Source organism: Octopus sinensis, linkage group LG9 (genome assembly GCF_006345805.1).
Source record: "Octopus sinensis linkage group LG9, ASM634580v1, whole genome shotgun sequence".
Classification (NCBI taxonomy): Eukaryota; Metazoa; Mollusca; class Cephalopoda; order Octopoda; family Octopodidae; genus Octopus; species Octopus sinensis.
In genome coordinates this window covers 88624638-88650327 of record NC_043005.1, presented here as the reverse complement: position 1 = coordinate 88650327, position 25690 = coordinate 88624638, and the positions used below count along the sequence as shown (strand labels likewise).

General features: G+C 38.7%; 2 protein-coding genes across 2 annotated transcripts in view; one reads left to right on the top strand and one right to left on the bottom strand.

Moving 5' to 3' along the window:
• Nucleotides 1-23139, top strand: part of LOC115215862 — a 79774-nt gene extending 56635 nt beyond the window's left edge. The window contains exons 2-4 of the mRNA XM_029785205.2: nucleotides 7611-7949; nucleotides 15833-15979; nucleotides 22718-23139. Of these exons, the coding sequence (XP_029641065.1) occupies nucleotides 7721-7949; nucleotides 15833-15979; nucleotides 22718-22974 (633 nt within the window). The 5' untranslated portion in view covers nucleotides 7611-7720 and the 3' untranslated portion in view covers nucleotides 22975-23139. The remainder of the gene's footprint in view (nucleotides 1-7610; nucleotides 7950-15832; nucleotides 15980-22717) is intronic.
• LOC115215459 (organic cation transporter protein-like) overlaps nucleotides 1-25690 on the bottom strand; it is a 463156-nt gene that overhangs the window by 88318 nt on the left and 349148 nt on the right. The gene's annotated exons all lie outside the window — the stretch shown is intronic.

Here is a 25690-nt window from a genome sequence, read left to right as displayed (position 1 = left end):
GCTTGCCACCCTTATGAAGGAGATATAATATTGGTTTCAAATTTTTGCACAAGGCCAGCAATTTCAGAAGTGGGTCAACAGGTCCTTATTTTATCAACCCTGGCACTCAGACACACCCCATGATGTTTCACAGAAAACTTTCTCCATTCACAGAACTGTTTTTCTCTCCTCCTGCTCATTGCACATTTAAGGCGGCAAGCTGGCAAAATAGTTATTGTGCTGGGCAAAATGCTTAGCAGCATCTTGTCTGTCCTTACCATCATCATCATCGTTTAACGTCCGCTTTCCATGCTAACATGGGTTGGACGAATGACTGAGGGCTGGCAATCCAGATGGCTGCACCAGGCTTCAATCTTGATCTGGCAGAGTTTCTACAGCTGGATGCCCTTCCTAACACCAACCACTCCAAGAGTGTAGTGGGTGCTTTTACGTGCCACCGGCACGGGACCAGTCAGGCGGTACTGGCAATGACCTCGCTCAAATATTTTACACATGCCACCGAGTTCAAATTCCGCCGAGGTGGTCTGTTGTGTCACTCTGTCAGCTGTCTGAGCAATGAGTTAAGTACCAAATGGATTTCTGTAAGGTGACAGAAGGTAAATTCTGGAACATTAAAGAAAGCCATGTCAAGCCACAGCTTCACATTCATTGGTCGATTTATGGATCAATCACATGAAAAGTGGTGGCTCATTTGTGGAGCATAACCGTGTATCTAGCAGTTAGGGTTCAAATCCCTGTTACAATTTCATAGCTTCAAGATTTCGATGATGTGATTATTTCAATTTTAGAATGGCATTGCAGGATAGGTGTGAGAGGCAAGATCTGGTCAGTTTTAACATAAAGCAGATAGACTATTTTGTTTGGACATGGTCAGTTTAAATGCTAAAGAATTAAAGAATGTATTCATGTATGTGTCTGTCTGTGCCTCATTGTTTTAATTGTAACAGGAAAATTTGCCTTAAAAAATTTTCATTTTGAATGACTTCATCAAAAATAAAGACTTGTATATTTTATGCTTTTATTATACCTTTTATCATGGTTTTTTTTTTCATTTTTAAAAAGGCTTTATTATTGTCCTCCTATTGGTGAATTTTCTGGACACATGTTTTGTCATCACATGATAGTCCTAAACCAGCATCCCCATCATCGTACAAGCAGAGCCCCTTATTTCCATTTTTCCATGAAAACATGTCCAGCCTTGGGGAAAGATTACCTCACTTGGAAGCAGGTGACAGTTGGCAACAGGAAAGGCATCCATCTGTAGAAAATCTGCCTTAATAAATACCATCTGTCCAATGCAAGCATAAAAAAGTGGACATTATTATTATTATTATTATTATTATTATTATTATTATTATTATTATTATGGCGGCATATTCTCTGTTTGAGGATTTGTGAAGTAACTTGTGTATTTGCTGTCTAAGAGATGCGTGATTTCTTCTCTTGACAAAAGGTCACCCAATTGAATAAAATCTATCTCACAGGGCTTAGGGCAAATACTTTTTCTGTGTATTTTTATGTTTGTGTTGTAGCTGGAGTTTTATTCAGCTAACATTGTGTTTAAGAAAAAAAAAGCAATAATGATGATGATGATTGTGAAGCTAAAATGAAAATTCTTTTGAAATGTCTGAATTTGATATGATTTTGAAACTAGAGCTGTACTGTTATCGCAAGAATGAAAGAGATTAGCTTAGGCAGAAAGCAAGCTGGATCACGTCTCCCTTACATAATATGATCAAAGGATTAAGTTTCTAATTCCAATTGTGATGGCCGCACGTAGCAGGACTTCACTTCCTGTGAGAAAATCCAATCCAATATGCCACTTTTTTTAATATTTTTGTCTTCGTAAAATGTCACTAGATTACCATATCTGGCTTTTGTCAATGAAATTATTCCGTGTTACTTTTTAGATGTCACAAAACTAGACACTGCTTCTGTCTTTCATTTGTCATAAACAAACATTGAGCTGTAAAAGTAAGCCTTTACTTCTAATATTCTGATATTCTTATCAGAATGGTGAGCAAGCAGAATTGTTGGTATATTGAAGAAAATGCCTGGCACCAGTTTGTCCTTTTTTGTGTATTCTAAGTTCTAATATTATCCAGGTTAACTTTGCTTTTCATCCATTCAGGGTTGATAATATAAGTACCAGTTAAATACTGGGGTTGATGTAATCAACTTACCCCCTCTCACAAACTTACTGGCCTTGTGCCAAAATTTGAAATCCTTATTACCTCCACCTTAACAAAGGCAGAGGTATCGTTTTCAGTCGTGTTTGTTTGTTTGTTTGTCTGTGGACAAGATATCTCAAGAACCACCGAATGGATTCAGATGAAGCTTTCAGAGATGTTTGGCCTCGTGACTGGCACAAACTGATTAGATTTTGGGATCAATCTAGTACCAGACAAGGATTCTGGATTATCTTTCCAGATGTTTTACTTAATTTTTGAGAGTGGTCAGGTTCATTTTCAGATATCCTCATTTTAATAAATCATCTCCGGCTAATCGTTAAGAGGACGTTGGTGTTGCCTTGGCGGAGGTTTGCGCTCTCTGAGTACTCTATTATTATTATTATTATTATTATTTCTATTATTAATTGTTATTATTTATGACTGTGAGCTGGTAGAATCGTTAGCATGCTGGGCAAAATGCTTGACACCAGTTCATCCATCTTTACATTCTGAGTTCAAATTCTGCCTAGTTTACTTTGCCTTTCATCCTTCCAGGGTCAATAAAATAAGTACCAGTTACACACTGAGGCCAATGCAATTGATTTAACCCCCTTCCCCCAAAATTGCTGGCATTGTACCAAAATCTGAAATCAATATGATTCTCGTCACCGATAACATTCCTCAAGATTTAAAAAAATCATGGCACTGTATTGATACAATTGATTATTTAAATTGATTGGTTTTTATTATTCCGTTTGAATTCATACCTCTTCATTAATATCATAAAAACAAAAACTAAAAAAATCTGCTATAAACCTAAACCATTTTTATTCTTCCTTCAAATCAATCATTTTCTCACAATTTTAAAAAGTCGAACATTATGTGAAAAAATGGATTAGCATTGGTAAGAAGATATTCCATGGAAGTTCAGTCTTTTATTTATATTTATAACCGTTTTTTAGCATAGTCGTAAATCTAAATAAATTCAGCTCACACAAACATACGCAAATGCGCACACGTTTATGTCTAAATTTCACTTTAATTATCAGATACACACATGAACATCTATGTGTCGTTTCTCCTCAGGAACAATGAAGCGTTCCTATCTTCCATCTTTTTTCCTTTCTATAATTCAGCTACACATACACACACATTCAAACATATGCACACACACACATATATATAAGCTGCATACTTGCATATGCTCAAACAGATTTCAAGATGCAGGTGAGAGGCATGAAAAGCATACCTTTGTTTCAATCAATTTTGAAATTAATAATAATAATATAATGAAATTATTGCATACAGTGCTCAGGTGCACCACAACTTGTCAAAAGTGCATATAAAGCATATGCAGTAATGTACAAATGTCTGGAAAGTGAACAGTGTGTGAGTCAGATACATGCTTGTGTGTGTGTATGGAGGGGAGAAAATCAGGTGTAGTGTTGGCGAATCCCAGGAAGCATGGAAGTTTTGAAGGACGCAGTGCAATGAAGAATTTAGTAAAATAACTTTGTCGTTATTGATTTCAAATTTTAGCTCAAGTCCTGCATCGATTGCTGTGTTCCAATGGTACTTATTGTATCAACCCCAAAAGGATGAAAGGCATAGCTGACTTCATCAGAATTTGAACTCAGAATGGACAAAATGCTGCCAAGCATTTTTCCCAGCATGCTAACTGTTCTGCCAGCTTGCTGCCTTAAATAACTTCCTCATTATTAATCTGGTGTTTGGAACATAAATTAACTTAAAATTTTGATGAACAGTTTTAATTTAGATTACACTAAAACAGGAATTTTGTTTTGTAGAACCAGGGGCAGTCTTAGGCAGATTGGTATCAAAAGGGGGTAACTCACAACTTACCATCATTGGATGATGTAGTCTGGTATTTACTGTGATTAAACAAAAAAACTGACTTAGTAGTCATGGCTGGAGTGCCTTTGAACATATGTCTGCCTAAGACTTTTGTTACTATACTATGTGTGTGTTTGTGTCTTCTTACCTAAACATTGACTTCAAAACAATGTTGATGAAAAATTACTATATATATGCATAATAGTGATATAGTTGAGAAGAAGAGCAAAACGTAGGCGGCATACCATAGTTTGAGGTTTGTATTGAAGTTGGACCTTCATAAAGACCTGAAGACTCGTCTCTTAATTGCTGCAGTGGAGTCAGTGTTGTTGTATGGGTCTGCAACATGGACACTGATCATGAAGCTCACTCAGATGCTGGATGGATGCTACACAAGAATGCTGAAGATGGCTCTGAACATTAATCAGTATAAACTGAGAAGGAAGAACTCAGAGCTGTACAAGAGCCTCCCAAAATTTAGCTCAGAAACAACACAGAGGAGACTGAGCTTAGCTGGACATGCTGACCATCATTCAGAGTTGACACTGCGCTCAGGGCTTCTGTTGGAGTCTTTACACAGACACCACTAGAAGAGGGAGACTGAGGATGACATATGTTGATGCTGTAAGGACAGACACAAAACATGGCGGCAGTGATGAGGGACAGAGACCACCGGAGAGGACATGTCCATGGATCTCAGGAATTTTACCCACCGTATATATATATATATATATATATATATATATACACTCGCGGAGTGGTTGGCATTAGGAAGGGCATCCAGTTGTAGAAACACTGCCAGATCAGACTGGAGCCTGGTGCAGCCCCTGGCTTCCCAGACCCCAGTCGAACCGTCCAACCCGTACTAGTGCGGAAAACGGATGTTAAACGATGATGATGATATATATATATATATATATATATATATATATATATATATATATGGACTGGCTCCTGTGCAGGTGGCACATAAAAAGCACCATTTGAGTATGACTGTTGCCAGTACCGTCTGACTGGCCCTCATGCTGGTAGCACGTAAAAGCACCTACTACACACTTGGAGTGGTTAGCGTTAGGAAGGGCATCCAGCTGTAGAAACACTGTCAGATCAGACTGGAGCCTCATGCAGCCTCCTGGCTTCCCAGACCCCAGTCAAACCGTGCTAGCATGCTAGCATGGAAAACGAACGTTAAACGATGATGATGATGATGATGAAACAAACCAAAATCGCTGATGTGGCTGATGACAGTACCGCTTGATTGGCTCTCGTGCCAGTGGAACGTTAAAAGCACATCCAAGCGTTATTGTTGCCAGGGCCACAGATTGGCTCCCATGCCGGTAACGTGTGTAAAGTACCATTCGAGCATGATCGTTGCCAGCATGTGCTGGTGGCATGTGGAAAACAACATTCGAGCATGGTCATTGCCAGTGCCACTGGACTGACTCCTGTGCAGGTGGCATGTAAAAACACCTTCTGAGCGTGAGCGTGGTCATTGCCAGAACCACCTGACTGGCCATCGTGCCGGTGGCACATCTCTCTCTATATAAATGGCAGTTTGTCTGTCTGTGTGTCTGTCAGATTGTACCCTCACCCTGACCACGGCTTTCAACCTATTCTGATGAAACTTGACACACACATAGCCCAATGTCATAATTCAAAACTAACGCAGCGAAAATTTTGAAAAGTTCCCCCAGTTCTGAAAAAAATCGATAAATTCGACATGGGGTCGAGAATCTAAGCTTTTTATATGCAAAACATTTTCTGTTGTAGTTTTCACAACTTGCAATCGATTTTTACCAAACTCATTGTGAAGCTTAATGTTACCCTAAAAAACTTAATTCTGACGTTAGTTTTCCATGCAATACCTTACCATCAGAAAAAAATCGATAAAATCATGCCATTTTGGGAAATCGCGTTCAAATTCAAGATGACATATTTTCGACAATATCTTTCACAAATTGGCAGGAATTTTTTTTTTAAATTCACAGCGAGCATCATGTCTGCTCCAAGGAGCTATATGGCCCTTTTTATTCCAATAGGATACTTTATTACTGGAAAAAATCGGTTAATTAAATCATATGTGGCACACATAGCAAACCGATTTGTGTATTAAACACAAACCACAGACTGTCTAGGGGATGCAACTCGACCTTTTTAACTCTCAGAATACGTGGGGTAAGTATCCCAAAATGTATAAAAATGTACAAAAATGGCAAAAAAGCGGGCAGCAATGTGAGTGACAACAAAAAAAGTCAAAAGTGACCAAACTGAACAAACGAATGGAAAAGGTTTTTTTGGTGCACACGACAAAAGCGATTTATAATAAACCAAGAGTTTGCAAGTAGCGTCCGAGGACCCTTAGGGTACGTCAAAAATTTAAGGTAAAACGTTTGGGGTGGTAGTTATAAAGAAAGTTTAAACAAAAAAAGTATTCGAATAACTTGCGGCTGCAGCAGCTATTAGCAGAAGTGGTGGTGTTGGGGGTAAAGTCTCGAATGTAATTTCTTCCTGGTAGGAATTGGTTGGGTTGAATTATCGATAGCTGTTTGATAGTTATTTGGGAGTGAAGAGAAGACATTGCAACCTACACATGCGCCTTCGTTCCCTAGAGGGAAAGGACTAGATTGGGATTAGTCGTTGCCTACTAGGGGCTCTTACATACCTGGCAACGCCGGGCTATGCTGCTAGTAAAACATACAACTCAAAGAGATATCCGAAGAAGGAATTTTTATTCCGAAATATCATATCAGAATGTGGATGATTAAATTACAACAGTTCTTATAGTCCATTGTTTATATTATAGTGCAGTGTTGTGCCATTCAAAATATTTTATTCTTTACAACTCAAAAATTTAAAACAAAGGCAACATTGAAAAGCATTTTGAATTCAGAAGAATTTTTTGAAAAATCGTAAATCTGCAAGATTTTTAGACATAAATCTAACAAAAAAAAATGATTGAAAAAATCCCAAAACGCAAAGATGTCCTTTGATCTTAACTTTAATGGATTAATTCTCCATCACTACACCTGGTTACCTCTTTGTCCAGATTTTAGACATCAGTGGCATCAGTTTCACTCGTTCCAAAAGTGTTTGTGTGTGTGTGCTTATATATATGTATGTATATAATAAGGTGGCGAGCTGGCAGACACGTTAGCACGCCGGGCGAAATGCGTAGCTGTATTTCATCTGCCGTTACGTTCTGAGTTCAAATTCTGCCGAGGTCGACTTTGCCTTTCATCCTTTCGGGGTCATTAAATTAAGTACCAGTTACACACTGGGGTCGATGTAAACGACTTAATCTGTTTGTCTGTCCTTGTTTGTCTCCTCTGTGTTTAGCCCCTTGTAGGTAGTAAAGAAAGATATATGTATGTATGTGTAAATAAATATATATATATACACACATATATATATATATGTGTAAATAAATATATATGTATATATATATATATGTAAATAAATACACAATGAGTTCATTATCATATATGTATATATGTGTGTAATGTATATGAATTTGGTTTTTGTTAGGTTTTATTTCCCAGTTGCTTCTAAAACTATTAATTTCAGATTTCATCTTCTATTTTGCAGGTTACTCTTTTATTGAGCAAAAACAAAAACCAACAAGCACAATAAACCACATTTAATACTCAAAGAAAGGACCCCCCCCCATACCCCCTTCCCCACAGTCTGCTTTTAAGATGAGTTCACGGAGATTCAGAATGTCACACAGCAGCAAGGTTGACCTTTTCTTGGCCGACACTTTAGCTACCGTTTCTTTCACCGGAGGTCTCATAATATTCTTGATCTCAATAAGTACATCATCCTGGGTTGTTTTGGACGGAGGAGCTTACATTGGCGTCTGGAACCTATGTTTGGTTGTCAAAGGAAGCGATGAAATGGATTGTTCATCTTACCATAATAATCCAGGTGAGTTCTTCATACTTCCAACATTTTTAAACCTCCACAGTTTTAAAGGCGGCGAGCTGGCAGAAACGTTAGCACGCCGGGCGAAATGCGTAGCTGTATTTCGTCTGCCGTTACGTTCTGGGTTCAAATTCCACCGAGGTCAACTTTGCCTTTCACCCTTTCATGGTCGATAAATTAAGTACCAGTTTCACACTGGGGTCAATGTAATCGACTTAATCCCTTTGTCTGTCCTTGTTTGTCCTCTCTGTGTTTAGCCCCTTGTGGTGGGTAGTAAAGAAATATATCTTTTCAGTCAATACAAAGATCATGCAGTCTTGGGTTCAGTTCCACCACGGGCAAGCCAATCAAATCTTTGTGAGTGGATTTGGTAGATGGAAACTGTAAGAAACCTCTGTGTGTGTGTGTGTGTTTCTTTCTTTCTTTTGACATTGTATAATATTTGTAAATGATTGTCGCTGTCATATGAGCAGTTGTCATTCATTCCCAATCTTCTGTGAAAGCATGTCTGGCCCTTGGGGAAATATTATTTGGAGACAGGTAAGGATTAGCAACAGGAAGAGCATCCAACTGAAAAATAATCTGCTTCTTTAAACTCCAAACCAAGCAAACATTGAAAAGTAGACATGAAAACAGTGGTAATGGTAATGGTGGTGGTGGTGGTGGCAGCGGCGGCGTAAATCTTTTGATGTAACAGCAATTAAAATTTACTTGGAGCAATTTAGAGGGAGTAAAAACACAGTCAGATATTTCACTGTGTAGGTCAGTGGCCCTCAACCAGGGTCCATATAAGATTTTGTTCTTCAAGTTTATGTTCAATAAATTGGTTTTATTTCTACAGTTCACAAAATATTTAAAGAACTTTTCTTTATACAATTCTTAATAATATTTAATTACAGTTCTATATTCAAGAGATGAGGAATTATTTACATTTGACAGATATTTGTCCTCATCTTGTTTGTTGTTAACACAACGTTTCAGCTGATATACCCTCCAGCCTTCATCAGGTGTCTTAGGGAAATTTTGAACCTGCATTCTCATTCCTAAGGTATTTTTTCCGAGTTCAATTCCAGACAGTGACCTGAATAATTATAATAATGATAATAATTTTACCTGTGAATTTGCGTGTGTAATCTGGGAATGCATAGAATGAGCTTCTCTGCCCTAGGTGTACAGAAAACACTTGGCGAGAAACGGAAGAAAATTTGAAGAAAGAAAGAAAAATAATAATAATAATAATAATAACATCGAAGAAGACCTTAGGAATGAGAACCCAGGTTCGAAATTTCCCCAAGACACTTGATGAAGGCTGGAGGGTATATCAGCCAAAATGTTAACAACAAACAAGATGAGGACAAATATCCATCAAATGTAAATAATGTAAGTATTTAATTATAAAAATGTAATTGGATTTTTTAAACATCAACAGGTTATGAGGGTCCACCTGAGTAAAATAGGAATCAAAGCAGTCCTTTGGGGGAAAATGCATGTGACTAGGGACCACGTGTGAGCTTGTATTCCCCACTGAAAGTCTGAACATGAAGTCTACACTTCAACAACAAATGAGAGCTGTGACCCCTGAAATTGCTGGCCTTGTGCCAAAATTTCAAATCAATATTTGTGATATTGATGATTGAACACCCACATGATCTTAACCTATTCATGCTGATCATTTAAACTAACCCTTAATTTATAAAGGTATAAAACAAATACTTGACACAAATATTGGTTTGTGTATGATCTGTGTCAAAGGATGAAACATGTTCTTATCGTGTATGCAGTCTGCATTAAATGGATTTCAATGAAATTTTTTTGGTCAAAATAATAGTATCTGTGGATTTTCAGGCAATTTCATTTGTGAGAAAAATTTCGGCATGAATGGGTTAATCAAAAGACAGTTGTTTATTTTCAATGTTTCTGGCATTAAAATCTCATTTTCTCCTGACAGTTTTTCAAATAAATCCATTCGCTCCTCATTCTAGATAAGCCTCATGGTTTTAACTACAAGGCTTACTTTTATAGAAAATTTATTTAAACTTCTAACATACAACTCAATGTATCTATTCATTTGAAACACACTGGCCTAGACCTCACCATCGTTGTTTTAATGTCGACTTTTCCATGGGCTGAATGGTGTTCACTGAGACAATTTTTTCAATGGTTGGGTGCCCTTTTCTTGTTGCCAACCTTTACCTGTTTCCAAACAAGGGAACAGTTCATCATTTCCAGATGTTTTTCTAGAAGATTGGTGATGAATGACCAATCACATGATGTCAAGACAAGGAGACACAAATATACATACATTCATGTGTATCATTATCATCATTATTTAACCCCTGTTTGCCATGCTGACATGGATCGGATGGTTTGACAAGAGCTGGCAAGCCAGAGGACTGCACTAGGCTCCAACTGTCTGTTTCAGCATCGTCTCTACAGCTGGATGCCCTTCCCTTATGTGTGTATATATATTTTTCTTCTTAATTGTTTGTCATTTGATTGTGGCCATGACGGAGCACCACCCTAAAGGGTGTTAATCGAAGGAATGGACCTCAGAACTTTTTCTTTGTAAGCCTAGTTCTCATTCTATCAGTCTCTTTTGCCGAACCACCAAGTTATGGGGACATAAACCAACATCATTTGTCAAGTGATGGTGGGGGGCAAATACTCTGAGTTCAAATTCTACCAAGATCAATTTTGCTTTTCATCCTTTCAAGGTCAATAAAATGACTACCAGTTGCATACTGGGGATCGATTCATTCAACTTGCCCCCCCCTCCCCTCCATCAAATTTGCTGGTCTTCTGCTAAAACAAAAATTTGAGCAGCTATTTTGGGGGCTGAAGTATTTCCTGATTGTAAAGGGCAAAATCCGTCTTTGGGTTGCAGGAATGTTTAGTTATCTTTTCTTTGTTTCAGTCATCAGACTGCAGCCAAGCTGGGGCACTGCCTTGAGGAATTTTTAGTTGAATGAATCAACCCTGGTACATTTTTTTTTAAACTTGGTACTTATTCCATTGGCCCCTTTTGCTGAACTGCTAAACTACAGGGACGCAGACACACCAACACCAGTTGTCAAGCAGTGGTGGGGAGACAAAGGCACACACACCCAAAGGCTTCTTTCAATTTCTTATTTCTTTATTGCTCACAAGGGGCTAAACATAGAGGGGACAAACAAGGACAGACAAAGGGATTAAGTCGATTACACCGACTCCCGTGTGTAACTGGTACTTAATTTATCCACCCCGAAAAGATGAAAGGCAAAGTTGACCTTGGTGGAATTTGAACTCAAAATGTAGCATCAGACAAAAAACTGCTAAGCATTTCACCTGGCGTGCTAATGTTTCTGCCAGCTCACTGCCTTAATTCAATTTCTTTCAACTAAAACCACTCACAAGGCTTTGGCCAGCCCAAAGCTATAGTAACAGACATTTGCCCAAGGCGCCGTGCAATGGGACTGAACCTGAAACCATGGAGTTGGGAAGCAGGCTTCTTACCACACAGCCACTCCTACACCTAGAGTTTTTTTTTTCTTTTGCTATGCTGTGTGATTTCCAGGGCAGATTACAGGGTAGCTGACAAGGTGTGACATTTGCAGCAAGTGTTAACATTTTATTTGTCTATTCTCCATGGCTGAGCAGTATAAAATGCATTGAAAGCTCATAATTAATGTTCCAGACATGTTGTTTCAGAAATCCTTGATATGGCAATGATAACGTGTTCACAGTAATGAGCAGATCAATAAGATATTTATCACAGTGATGAGCAGATCAATTAGATATTTATCACTGTAGCAAATAATCACCATCAATGAAATTCACAATTTAATCATAGAATAGAATCACTTTTTTCTGTGCTTTAATAGCTTCTAAATTGATATTTATAATTATTGAACTGTCAGCATCAATGGTTGAATAATTTCTGAAGGTCATAACTTGTCTGGATCCTTAATTAAATAATAATAATAATAATATTAACATTAGCATGCCAGGTGAAATGCTTAGTGGTATTTCATCTGCCGCTACGTTCTGAGTTCAAATTCCGCCGAGGTCGACTTTGCCTTTCATCCTTTCAGGGTCAATTAAATAAGTACCAGTTACGCACTGGGGTCGATATAATTGACTTAATCCATTTGTCTGTCCTTGTTTGTTCTCTCTGTGTTTAGCCCCTTGTGGGTAGTAAAGAAATAGGTATTTCGCCTGTCTTTACGTTCTGAGTTCAAATTCCGCCATGGTCGACTTTGCCTTTTATCCTTTCGGGGTCGATAAATTAAGTACCAGTTATGCACTGGGGTCGATATAATCAACTTAATCCCTTTGTCTGTTCTTGTTTGACCCTTTGTGGGCAATAAAGAAATAATAATAATAATAATAATAATAATAATATTGATTCTTTTGACAGTTATTTTTTTTTATGTATATATATATATATAAACTGTCCTTTGAAAGAGGGCAGTTTATATATACATATATTGTGCCGGTGCCATGTGAAAAGCACCCAGTACACTTTGTAAAGTGGTTGGCATTAGGATGAGCTTCCAGCTGTAGAAACTTTGCCAAAACAGACACTGGAACCTAATGCAGCTCTCCGGAATTGCCAACCTCTGTCAAATCATCCAACTCATGCCAACAAGAAAAACAGACCTGAAATGAAGTTGAGGATGATTCATATACTCTCTTTTCCTTGTTTCAGTCATTTGACTGTGGCCATGCTGGAGCACCGCCTTTAGTCAAGCAAATTGACCCCAAGACTTATCCTTTGTAAGCCTAGTACTTATTCTATCAGTCTCTTTTGCTGAACCACTAAGCTACAGGGGACATAAACACACCAGCATCGGTTGTCAAGTGTTATTGGGGGGACAAACATAGACACACAAACACACACACACACACATACACACACATACATATATATATACATATATATATATATATACACTCACGGAGTGGTTGGCGTTAGGAAGGGCATCCAGCCGTAGAAACACTGCCAGATTTGACTGGGCCTGATGAAGCCTTCTGGCTTCACAGACCCCAGTAGAACCGTCCAACCCATGCTAGCATGGAAAACGGATGCTAAACGATGATGATGATGATGATGATGATATATATATATATATATATTATATATATATATATATATATACGACGGGCTTCTTTCAGTTTCCATCTACCAAATCTACTCACAAGGCTTTGGTTGGCCCGAGGCTATAGTAGAAGACACTTGCCCATGGTGCCACACAGTGGGACTGAACCCGGAACCATGTGATTGGTAAGCAAGCTACTTACCATACAGCCACAGGCCTGTGGAACTTGAAGTAGCATGGAACCAAATCAAACTATTTTAAATAATATATGTATCCCCTACTAAATGTGTTGAGTGCCCTTTTCTTGCTTTTGTTCACTCACTCATATCATCATCATCGTTTAACATCTGCTTTCCTTGCTGGCATGGGTTGGAAAGTTTGACTGAGAACTGGCAGGCCTGGAGGCTGCACCAAGCTCCGATCTGATTTGACAAGGTTTCTACAGCTGGGTGCCCTTCCTAATGCCAACCACTCCGAAAGTGTAGTGGGTGCTTTTTACATGCCAACACCATGGGTGCCAGTCAAGCAACACACACACACATCTATCTATATATGTTTGTGTGTGTGTGTGTTAGAGATTACAGACAGCTGGTAGGAATTGAGTCAAATATAACTGAATTACTGGAACTCACCTTAGCAATGTCAATACAAATAAAAGTCTGAGTTCAGCAGAATGTGGAATCATCATCATCATCATCACAATGTCCACTTCTCTATGCTTCCACGAGTCAGATAGAATTTGTTGAGGAAGAATTTTTGTGGACCAGATGCCCTTCACGTTGTTGCCAGCCCTCACATATTTCCAAGCAAGGCCAGACATATTTTCCATGAAAGACTGGAAAAGAACAAGACTGCTTGTATGACACTGTTGCTCAAATGTGACCCATCACATGATGTCAAGACAAGGGTAGACTCAGACAGACACGCACACATACAGCAGGCTTCTTTCAGTTTCTATCGATCAAAATTCATTCGCAAGGCATTGGTCTGCCTGGGGTTATAGTAGAAGACACTTGCCCAAGATGCTTCAGAGTGGGATTGAACCCTGGACCATGTAGTTGGGAAACAAACTTGTTAACCTCCACAGCCTGCATCCTTGCCACTTCTGTATCTGTTGAACTCATAATTCTTAGAAATGAAAGGAAATACCAATTTCACACATTGACAAAACATTAGATTTTTATTAAGGGTGGAATGTGGGGTATTGTCAGGGGCATCAACCATCTCCCCACCCACCCCGTTTCCAACGCATAACTGGTTCTTTATTAGCAGTCCAGGATTGTGAGTGACGTACAGAGTGAAGCCTTCAACCATTCTCAATGTGAGTGTAAGTGAGATGAAGAACGCACCATTCAATTGTTCCACAGGTGTTTGAAGTGTGAAAGAGGTGAAGAAATTTCGGTGGGGAAAAAAAAAATGGTGTAAGAACTGAAATTGGTGAGAAGCTTTTAAGAAGTGTGAAATTCCAAATTCCCTTGATGGTAAATGCATTGTTTAAAAACAGCAAAACCAGCACTAGTAACGATAAGATTTGTGATGTTCATAACGATGACGATGAGAAATTTTCTGCTTTGAAGATGATTAAAGTTTACGTTTCCTCACAACTGATGCTATTTTTTTCTCAAACTTATTGTTTTTGTTTAGAATCAACTTCATTGAAAACCTTTTCTCTTAAAATGGATTCTTCTATTGTTAAACTGCTTTCCCTTCCTTTTGTGATATTTTATCACCATATTCATTGTTTGGTGTGAGATTTCCATGGAAATTATTGTTTCTTTCTGATTTACCGATACCTTCATCTCATCTGGTGCAGGTTTCCTTTTCTTTTATATATATATATATATAGGAAATATTCTCTGCCACAGTCTCAGCTGTTTTGCTTTTCTCCTGCAAATTCAACCAATTAATCCCAGGAATAAAAAGATTTTCCCAAATATCCAACTTACAGGTTTTATCTCTTCTTTTATCTTTTACTCATTTCTGCCTTTCGACTGTGGCCATGCTGGGGCACTGCCTTGAATGAGTCCAGTTGAAGGAATTGACCCCGCTACTTCTGTTTTTTTTTAAGCCTGGCACTTATTCTATTGGTTTCTTTTGTCAAACTGCTAAGTTACAGAGACATAAAATACCACCACCACTTGTCAAGTGGTGGTGGTCAACAAACACACAGAAAGACACAAAGATGATAAGGTGGCAAGCTGGCAGAAACGTTAGCACACAGGGCTAAATGCTTAGCAGTATTTCGTCTGCCATTACGTTCTGAGTTCAAATTCCGCCGAGGTCAACTTTGCCTTTCATCCTTTCGGGGTTGATTAAATAAGTACCAGTTATGCACTGGAAGTAGGTGTAATCGACTTAATCCATTTGTCCCCTCTATGTTTAGTTCCTTGTGGGCCATAAAGAAATATATATTTGTGGTGGACAGACATAATGTCAAGTAAAATGACTGAACTTGATTAATTTTTTTCTATATATTATTTTTGTAAACCGATGTATAACCTAGAACTGAAATCGAAACGACTTAAGCCGAGGTATGCCAGTATTGTTTTTTACTTTTGTGTCAGCAATGCTAACAATAATTTGCTGTGCTGGCTCTGAATTCTGTAGAAAATCTATAAACTTAAAGTCTTCTATTTTGCTGTGCAATTTTTTTCCTATTTTTATCTAAATTCTGTTAGGACAACAACAGATACCAAGAATAGCAGCAGCCATTAGAAAAGAAAGACATTGACTAAAAATATTTCAATGGAAAACCTTGACATTAATATTTTCTTCCTTTTTCTTCCATTTTTTTTCTCTCTTTTCCAGATTTTGCTCGAGCTTCCCAAGGTTTCTTTGTGGTGGCTCTCGTCTGTCAGCTGGCCTGTCTGATAACCCTCATCTGCTACACAGCCATTTCTCATGCTAACAAAATCATCACAGTCATTTGTCTCTGCCTCATTGCATTCTCTGCTGGTAAGTACCATCCTCTCAGTGACGGCTCTGCTGTTTATGGTGATTGGGTTGTGTAACACAATGCCTAATGTTTGCTCAATGGGGTTAAGCTTTTGACATAAGTGTGACCTCACACTCACCAAAGGGAGTTTGTTTAAGGCAATTTTTTTTACCTTTTATCTTTAACTTGTTTCAGTCATTGGGCTCTGGCCATGCTGGGGCTCTGCCTTGAGGAGTGGATTTTGTCAAGCAAATCCACGGAGAAGTAAACAAATCAACATTCGTTGTCAGGAAAAGGTGGAGACCAAACTCAGTCACATGCATGGATGGATGGATGGACAAACGGACAGACAAATAGACAAACGGATAGATGGATAGACAAATGGACAGACGGATGGACATGATGTGATGTGACGTGGCAGGTTTCTTTCATTTTCTCTCTACCTAATCCACTCAGAAGTTTTTCCGTTTTACTGTTGTGTCCCACCTATAAGCCCTGGGCCCACAAATGCATTGGGAGTGAATTTGGAAGATGGAAACTGTGCAGAAACCTGTTTCGTGGGTGTGTGTCTCCCTCTCTTTATGCATTTGCACTCCTACCGTTTGACGACTAGTGCTTCCCAACCACATGGTTTGGGGTTCAGTCCCACTGTGTGGCACCTTGGGTAAGTGTCTTCTACTATGGCCTCAAGCCAACCATAAGCCTTGTCAGTGGATTTGGTAGAGGGTAACTGAAAGAAGGCTGTCATATATATATATATATATATCACAATCAAGGAACGGCCATAATAGGCCATTCACCCACTAGAAATAACAGCCAAAGCTTCAACCACAAAATAACATTAATTCCGCAAACCAGGAGAAAATTAAAAAAACGTTTACCCTGTAATTTCTTATACGATGCACCGTTTCATCTACTGTTTAATGGTAAACTAACCTGATTAAATTAAATCAAGCCAATCTTCCATAGGCCCTTAGATTCGTCAGTAAGAAATAGCCAGATCGGAACAGATATTTTCACGAGGCACTTCTGTCCCTGCCTCGGCAATATCTGACCTAAAATTTTCAAATCATCGCACTCGCGCCAAATTTATCGGCAGCAAATAAATATAAGCCGCCGATTCCATTACGGAATCAACCAGAAAATTCATAATTAATCAATATAGGGTGGCAAAAAAATTTTGTAGAATTTTTTTGTCACCAGCGGCCTAGTGGGAAAAAATTAAATAGTCATAGACCATTTATAAATTCAACATCACAATCAAGGAACGGCCATAATAGGCCATTCACCCACTAGAAATAACAGCCAAAGCTTCAACCGCAAAATAACATTAATTCTGCAAACCAGGAGAAAATTAAAAAAACGTTTACCCTGTAATTTCTTATACGATGCACCGTTTCATCTACTGTTTAATGGTAAACTAACCTGATTAAATTAAATCAAGCCAATCTTCCATAGGCCCTTAGATTCGTCAGTAAGAAATAGCCAGATCGGAACAGATATTTTCACGAGGCACTTCTGTCCCTGCCTCAGCAATATCTGACCTAAAATTTTCAAATCATCGCACTCGCGCCAAATTTATCGGCAGCAAATAAATATAATCCGCCGATTCCATTACGGAATCAACCAGAAAATTCATAATTAATCAATATAGGGTGGCAAAAAAATTTTGTAGAATTTTTTTGTCACCAGCGGCCTAGTGGGAAAAAATTAAATAGTCATAGACCATTTATAAGTTCAACATCACAATCAAGGAACGGCCATAATAGGCCATTCACCCACTAGAAATAACAGCCAAAGCTTCAACCGCAAAATAACATTAATTCCGCAAACCAGGAGAAAATTAAAAAAACGTTTACCCTATATATATATATATGCATGTGTGTGTGTGTCTTTGTTTCTGTGTTTGTCCCCCACCATTGCTTGATAACCATTGTTAGTTTGTTTGTGTCCCAATAACTTAGCAGTTCAGTAAAAGAAACTGATGAAATAAGTACCATGCTTTTAAAAAACAATGAGCACTAGAGTCAATTCATTTGATTAAAATTCCTCAAGGTGGTGCCCCAGCATGGCCACAGCCCAACAACTGAAGCAAGGGAAAGATAAAAGATAAGTATTATTGTTCATTTCCAATTTTGTTTTAAAACATGACCATCCCTGGGGAAATATTCCATTGCTTGGGAGCAGGTGAGGGTTGGTCTCAGGAAGAGCGTCCAGCTGTGGAACAAATAAGTCAACAAATTCCCATCTGACCCATGCAAGCATGGAGAAGGGGACATGAAAACAATAATGATGAAAAGAGAGCTTATTGGCAGTTGCTCAGCCTGCTAGAAATAACAGTCAGGGAAGGACACATCATCCTCATCATCATCATTTAACATCCATTTTCCATGCTGACATGGGTTGGACTGTTCATCTGGGGTCTGGGAAGCCAGGAGGCTGCATCAGGCTCCAATCTGATCTGGGTGTGTTTCTACAGCTGGATGCCCTTCCTAACGCCAACCACTCCGTGAGTGTAATGGGTGCTTTTATACGTACCACTGGCACAGGGGCCAGAGGGGGCTAGCATCAACCCAGATACCCCATCCGCTCCCCTCAACAAAAACGGGATGGTCATGGTTATATTGTATTTAGTCTGCCTCATTAAGTTTGACTGGAGCTAAGTAACATTCTCATCATTATCATCATCATAAAAGATGAGCCTACCTCTATGTGGTCATTCTGCATGGTAGAAATAGCAGCTGAGTTTTTCTTAAATCCTCTACCATCTTACAAAGTAGGGATACAAGAGATAATGAAGTCATCATGGATAATGTATGAGAGAAATATCGGGATAAAGATGACAGGAACAACTTTAATCATAAGTCTTCTTGACCAATCAGAGCTGACCTGGGAACTTAGCTACAACTAATAATAATAATAATAATAATCTTTCTACTATAGGCACAAGGCCTGAAATTTGGTGGTAGGGGTCTAGTCAATTACATTGACCCCAGTGCGTAACTGGTACTTGGTTTATCGACTATGAAAGGATGAAAGACAAAGTTGACCTCAGCGAAATTTGAACTCAGAATGTGGAGACAGACGAAATGCCGGTCAGCATTTCACATGTCATGCTAACCATTCTGCCAGCTGGCCACCTTAATAATAATAATAATAATTTCTACTCTAGGCACAAGGCTGGAAATTTTTGGGGAGGGGGCCAGTCAATTAGATCGACCCCAGTACAGAACTGGTACTTAATTTATTGACCCCGAAAGGATGAAAGGCAAAGTTGACCTCGGCAGAATTTGAACTCAGGAAGTGATGGTAGACGAAATACCGCTAAGCATTTCACCCAGTGTGCTAATGTTTCTGCCAGCTCACCACCTTAATAATAGTAATAACAACAACAATAATAATGATGATGATTTCAAATTTTAGCACAAGGCCAGCAATTATGGGAGGTGGGGTAAGTTGATTACATCAACCTCAATATTCAACTGGTCCTTATTTTATTAACCCCAAAAGTACGAAAGGCAAAGTCGACCTTGGTGGAATTTGAACTCAGAAATGTAAAGACAGACAAAATGCCACTTAGCATTTTGACCAGCATGCTAACAATTCTGCCAGCTCACCTCCTTAATAATAATAATTATTATTCTTATTATTATCATTGCCTTTGCACAGCTTCTAACACTGGAGATATACTACAGTGTCAGCTGTTCACTACCAATGAACTAAGGTAACACCCCTTATTTTTTGAGCACCATCCAGAGTATTCGAACGGTTCCAAGCAGTGCTTGTTTTCTGCAAGTGCTCCACCTTTATTGCAGCCCCTATTTGTTCCATGTACCTCTCAAGATTTTTGCTCACTGTTCCCAGGACTCCAACAATTATTGGTATTACTACCACCTTTTTCATCGACCATAACTGCTTAACTTCCCAAGCTAACCTGTCATATCTATCAACTATTATTATTATTATTATTATTATTATTATTATACTATACTATACTATACTAGCAACAACAGTCAAAAGAGGCATCTTCTGCCTGGTTGGTCAGCTTGAGAGAAATAGTTGACAGATCTCCCTCAAATCACGTTTGTTTCCCACTGTCTTTAGAAAATAAAAGAAACAACACATCGTTTGATGTAGTCTTTGGTGGACTGTCTCAGAAAGAAAATAATGATGGGACTGATAATGTGTCTGCTCAATCAGAACTACACAACTACACAACTACTACTACTACTACTACTACCACTACGGTCATCATTAGTGCATGTTAATTTCCCCCACCCCACCCCATCATTGCCATGACTGCTGCGCTTTCTTCCAGCTCAGTAAAATCGCAGTAAATTTTCCTATAAAAACTCTTGTGAAGATGAAGATCTTTATCTGTTGATATTGGAGTTTTGATGTCTTTCATGTCAAGCAGGAGTTTAATCAGGGGCATTATTACATCACCAGTAATTAAAGACTAAAACTGGTTGTTATTGCCCTGCCAGAGGAGAAGAGAGAGAGAGACAGAGAGAGTGTGTGTGTTTGGTGGTGGTGGTGGTGGTGGTGGATGTTTTAAAGTAAATGGTGATTGGGATGATGAGATACGTGTTCTGGGGTGGGGATGAAACTATTAATAATAATGGTGGTGGTGGTGGTGGTGGTCTTTGCAGTGATTGGAGTACTTGTGGTTGCCATGGTGACTGAGAATGATGCAGTAGTTTTGACTGTGGTAGCTGTTAGTAGTTGAAAGTGATTGACTTGGTGACTGACATCTCTGTACACTATTGTCAATTGTGTCTTCGGTGGTGGTGGCGGCGCCGGTGGTGGTGGTGATGGTGGTGGTGGTGACAACTCTAGTGTTATTAAGAGCTTTAATTACTTTCTTCCAGTGGAGAAGGGTTTCAATGTGACCCCCAAATAACCAGCATCACACAGACTTTTATCTTTTATTTGTTTAAAACATTTGACTGTGGCCATGCTGGGGCACCATCTTGGAAAATTTTTAATCAAATAAATCAACCCCAGTATTTTATATACACACACGCACACACACATGTACACACATGCACACACACACACATGACAGGCTTCTTTCAGTTTCCATCTACCAATTCCACTTACAAGGGTTTGGTTGAGCAAGGTCTATAGTAGAAAACACTTGCCCAAGGTGCCATGCAGTGGGACTGAACCTAGAACCATGTGCTTGGGAAGCAAGTTTCTTACTACACAACCACACTTCATCATCATGATGATGATGATGATGATGATGAAGTGTGGTTGTGTAGTAAGAAACTTGCTTCCCAAGCACATGGTTCTAGGTTCAGTCCCACTGCATGGCACCTTGGGCAAGTGTTTTCTACTATAGACCTTGCTCAACCAAACCCTTGTAAGTGGAATTGGTAGATGGAAACTGAAAGAAGTCTGTCATGTGTGTGTGTGCATGCACATTTAAATTAATGAAATATATCCATAAATTATAAAAATAGGTAATATAAATTAAATAATAAATACATAAATATACAAAATGATGTGACTAATTGAAGAAATATAATGGTCTGGATTGATAAACGGTCTCGATTTGAAAGTTAGACAAATATTCTGGACAAACAAATATGCAATGATAAAATTATTAACCATCTTACAAACAATAACTCTGAGCACCTTTTCAAACTCCACCCGTCTAACACCCGTGGACATATTTACAAAGTCAGAAAACAGCACAGCTCCCATGACTTTAGGAAACATGTTTTCACGCTAAGAGTTGCTGAAGCATCGAACAAACTGCCGGCATCAGTTGTTAGTTGTCGGAGCACTGCATCCTTCAAAACTTCCATGCTTCCTGAGATTCGCCAACACTACACCTGATTTTCTCCCCTCCATACACACACAAGCATGTATCTGACTCATACACTGTTCACTTTCCAGACATTTGTACATTACTGCATATACTCCCTACGCACTTTCTGACAAGTTGTGGTGCACCTAAGCTCTGTATACAATAATTTCATTATTAGAATGCTGGCCCCTTCTTTTTAACCTCTTTACTCTTTTACAGTCATTTGACTGTGGCCATGCCGGAGCACCGCCTTTTAGTCGAGCGAATCGACCCCAGGACTTATTCTTTGTAAGCCTAGTACCTATTCTATCGAGCTCTTGCTGAACCGCTAAGTTACGGGGGCGTAAACGCACCAGCATCGGTTGTCAAGCGATATTGAGAGGACAAACACAGACACACAAACATACACACACACATATACATACATATATATATATATATATATATATATATATATATACATACATATATACGATGGGCTTCTTTCAGTTTCCTTCTACTAAATCCACTCACAAGGCTTTGGTCGGCCAGAGGCTATAGTAGAAGACATGATGGTTTATAATGAACCCTCCTCTCTCTCCCCTCCTGTTCTCTCTTTCTCTTCTCTCTCTCCTCTCTCCCTCTCTCTGTCCCCACTCTCCTCTCTCTTTCTCTGTTCTCTCACCCCTCTCTCTGTTCTCTTCTCTCTTTCCTCTTCTCTTTCTCTACTCTTTCCTCTCTCTCTCCCCCTCCTACCGTTCTCTTTCTCTTCCCTCTCTCTCACTCCCTCTGTTCTCTCTTTCCTCTTTCTCTACTCTCTACTCTCTCTTTTCTCTCTCCCCCTCTCTCTGTTCTCTTCCTCTTCTCTTTCTCTACTCTCTCCTCTCTCTCCCTCCCTCTCTCCAAAATTCTACCTAATATCTTCATTTTCCCATTTTTTCTCTCTCTTTCTCTCCCAAAGGTTGCTTAACACTCATGGGAACAATTGTGATGGCAGTGAAAGGAAAAGATTACCTTTACGCCATGAAAACTCATAATTACCGAACAATAAACAATTTTCCATCTTTGACAAACGTTGACCTCACCGGACAATTAACGGTCGGCTGGTCCTTGGCCCTGGCCATAGTCTCTGGGTGCTTCACCCTGATAGGCTTTGGAATTTGGTTCACGGAATATCAAGTCTTAAAAACTGCTGAAGAAAACAACAACACAAGATGAGGATGGATAAAACAAAAAAAGAAGAAAACTGGATAAAAAATAAAAACAATTGGACAAAAAAAATATTGAAAAAAAAAAGAAAACAAATGTTTGTTTTGAGAATCTCAGAACAAGAATTGATGATGTGTATGGAACTTTTGGCGTCAAAAGATATATTTTTATTTATTTTGTTTTTCTTGTCTTTATTTAATTTAAATTTTTTTTTTCTTTTTAGTTTTATTTATTTATTTTTTAAATACTTTACTTTGAAGAAGAAGAAAAAATTTTTTGAAGAAAAGAAAAAATATTTTTAGATGTTTTTTTTTAAATTTTATTTATATAATTTATAAATCTAATTTGTAAACACTAATTTGTAATCTACAAGATCTTCTCAATCAATCTCGCTAGAGACTTCAGGCCATTCATTCAAATCACCCAGACAGTCACAACAACAACACAAACATTACTCTGTAAAAAATATATAATTAATAAGATGCAGTCACCTGAGAAATAATTGTTCTGTGGCACAGGTTTCATCAGCTGATGAATAATAGTTATTTCAAATTTTTGCCACAAGGGTAGCTTAGGGGAGGTGGGGAGGAACCGATTGCATCGACCCCCAGTGTGTAATTGGTACTTATTTTATTGATCCCAAAAGGATGAAAGGCAAAGTCGACCTTAGTGGAGTTTGAACTCAGAACATAGTGACAGACGAAATACCACTAAGCATTTTGTCCAGTACGCTAATAACTCTGCCAGCTCACCACCTGAATAATAATAATAATCTTTTCTACTCTAGGCACAAGGCCCAAAATTTGGGGGGAGGGGGCCAGTCGATTAGATTGACTGCAGTATGCAACTGGTACTTAATTTATTGACCTTGAAAGGATGAAAGGCAAAGTCGACCTTGGTGGAGTTTGAACTCAGCACGTAAAGACATGAAATACCTATCTCTTTACTACCCACAAGGGGCTAAACACAGAGGGGACAAACAGGGGCAGACAAACGGATTAAGTCAATTACATCGACCCCAGTACGTAACTGGTACTTAATTTATCGACCCCGAAAGGATGAATGGCAAAGTCGACCTCAGCGGAATTTGAACTCAGAACGTAACGGCAGACGAAATACCGCTAAGCATTTCACTCAGCATGCTAATCACTCTGCCAGCTTGCCACCTCAATAATAATAATAATAATGATGATGATGATGATTTCTATTATACGCACAATGCCTGAAATTTGGCGGGAGGGGAATAGTCGATTATACTGACGTCGGTACTCAAGTGGTACTTCTTTTAAGAACAAAAAGAGTCAGAAGAATACTTCTTAGAAATAATTCATTCTAATTTTGACACAAGACCAGTAATTCGGAGGGGCAGGGGACGCTGAGAAGGTGGGCAAATCAATTGCATCAACCCATGTGCTCAACTGGTAGTGAAAAAAAATAATGTTTCAAATTCTGCCAGCTCACTGTTTTGATAATAATAATGGTTTCTAATTTTTGACACAAGGCCAGTAATTTTGAGAAAAGTGTAGTTGATTACATCAACCCCAATGCTCAATAGGTGCATATCTTATCAACTCTTTATTGACCCCAAAATGGATGAAAAGTAAAGATGACTTTGATGGTATTTGAACTCAAAAGGTGGCGAGCTGGCAGAATCGTTAGCACACCAGGCGAAATGCTTTGCGGTATTTCGTCCACCCTGCATTCTGATTTCAAATTCCACCAAGGTCGACTCTGCCTTTCATCCTTTTGTGGTCGATAAATTAAGTACCAGTTATGCACTGGGTCGATGTAATCGACTTAACCCGTTTGTCTGTCCTTGTTTGTCCCCTCTGTGTTTAGCCGCATGTGGGTAGTAAAGAAATAGGTATTTGAACTCAGAAGGTAAAACTAAAAGAAATACCTCGAAGCATTTTGTCCAAAACGCTTCTGATTCATCATCATCATCATCATCATTTAATGTCTACCTCCCATGCTAGCATGGGATGGTTTCACAAGAGCCAGCCAGGCTTCTGTGACTGTTTTGATAGGATTTTTACAGCTGGATGTCCTTCCTAACACCAACCATTCAGCAGAGTGGACTTGGTGCTTTTTACATGGCAGAGGCACAGATTCTGCCTTAATAATAATCCTTTCTGCCATAAACACAAGGCATGAAATTTTGTGGCCCTCAGCTGGTATTCATTTCATCAGCTCTGAAAGGATTAAGGGCAAAGTTGTCCCTAGTGAAATTTGAGCTCAGGACAGAAGGAACTGAAAGAAATGCTTAGTAGCATTTCATTCAGCTTCAGGTTCTACCAGCTCTCACCACTTCATGAATTATAATAGCTTCAAATTTTGGCACAAGGCCAGCAATTTGGAGTGGTGGAGATAAGTTAATTGTATTGGACCCCATCATCAGTCAACCGGTACTTAGTTTATCAACCCTGAAAGGATGAAAGGTAAAGTCGACCTTGATGGAATTTGAACTCAGAACATGCAGATTGACAGAATAATAATGATCCAGCCAGCTTGCTGCCTCCACCCTTTTGATATCAACCTGGCTGAAACCACCTCTGGCTCTGAGTACAAATGTTTTGTTTTCATAAGTTTTGAATTAAAATCTTCCGCCAAACGTTAGTTACAATTTATGTTCCTAACACTAGCTTAATGACAACTAAGTTATTTTACTAATTTCTTTGTTATATTTAAAATTAATTGAAAGAAACATGGAGCATCTCAACAAAAA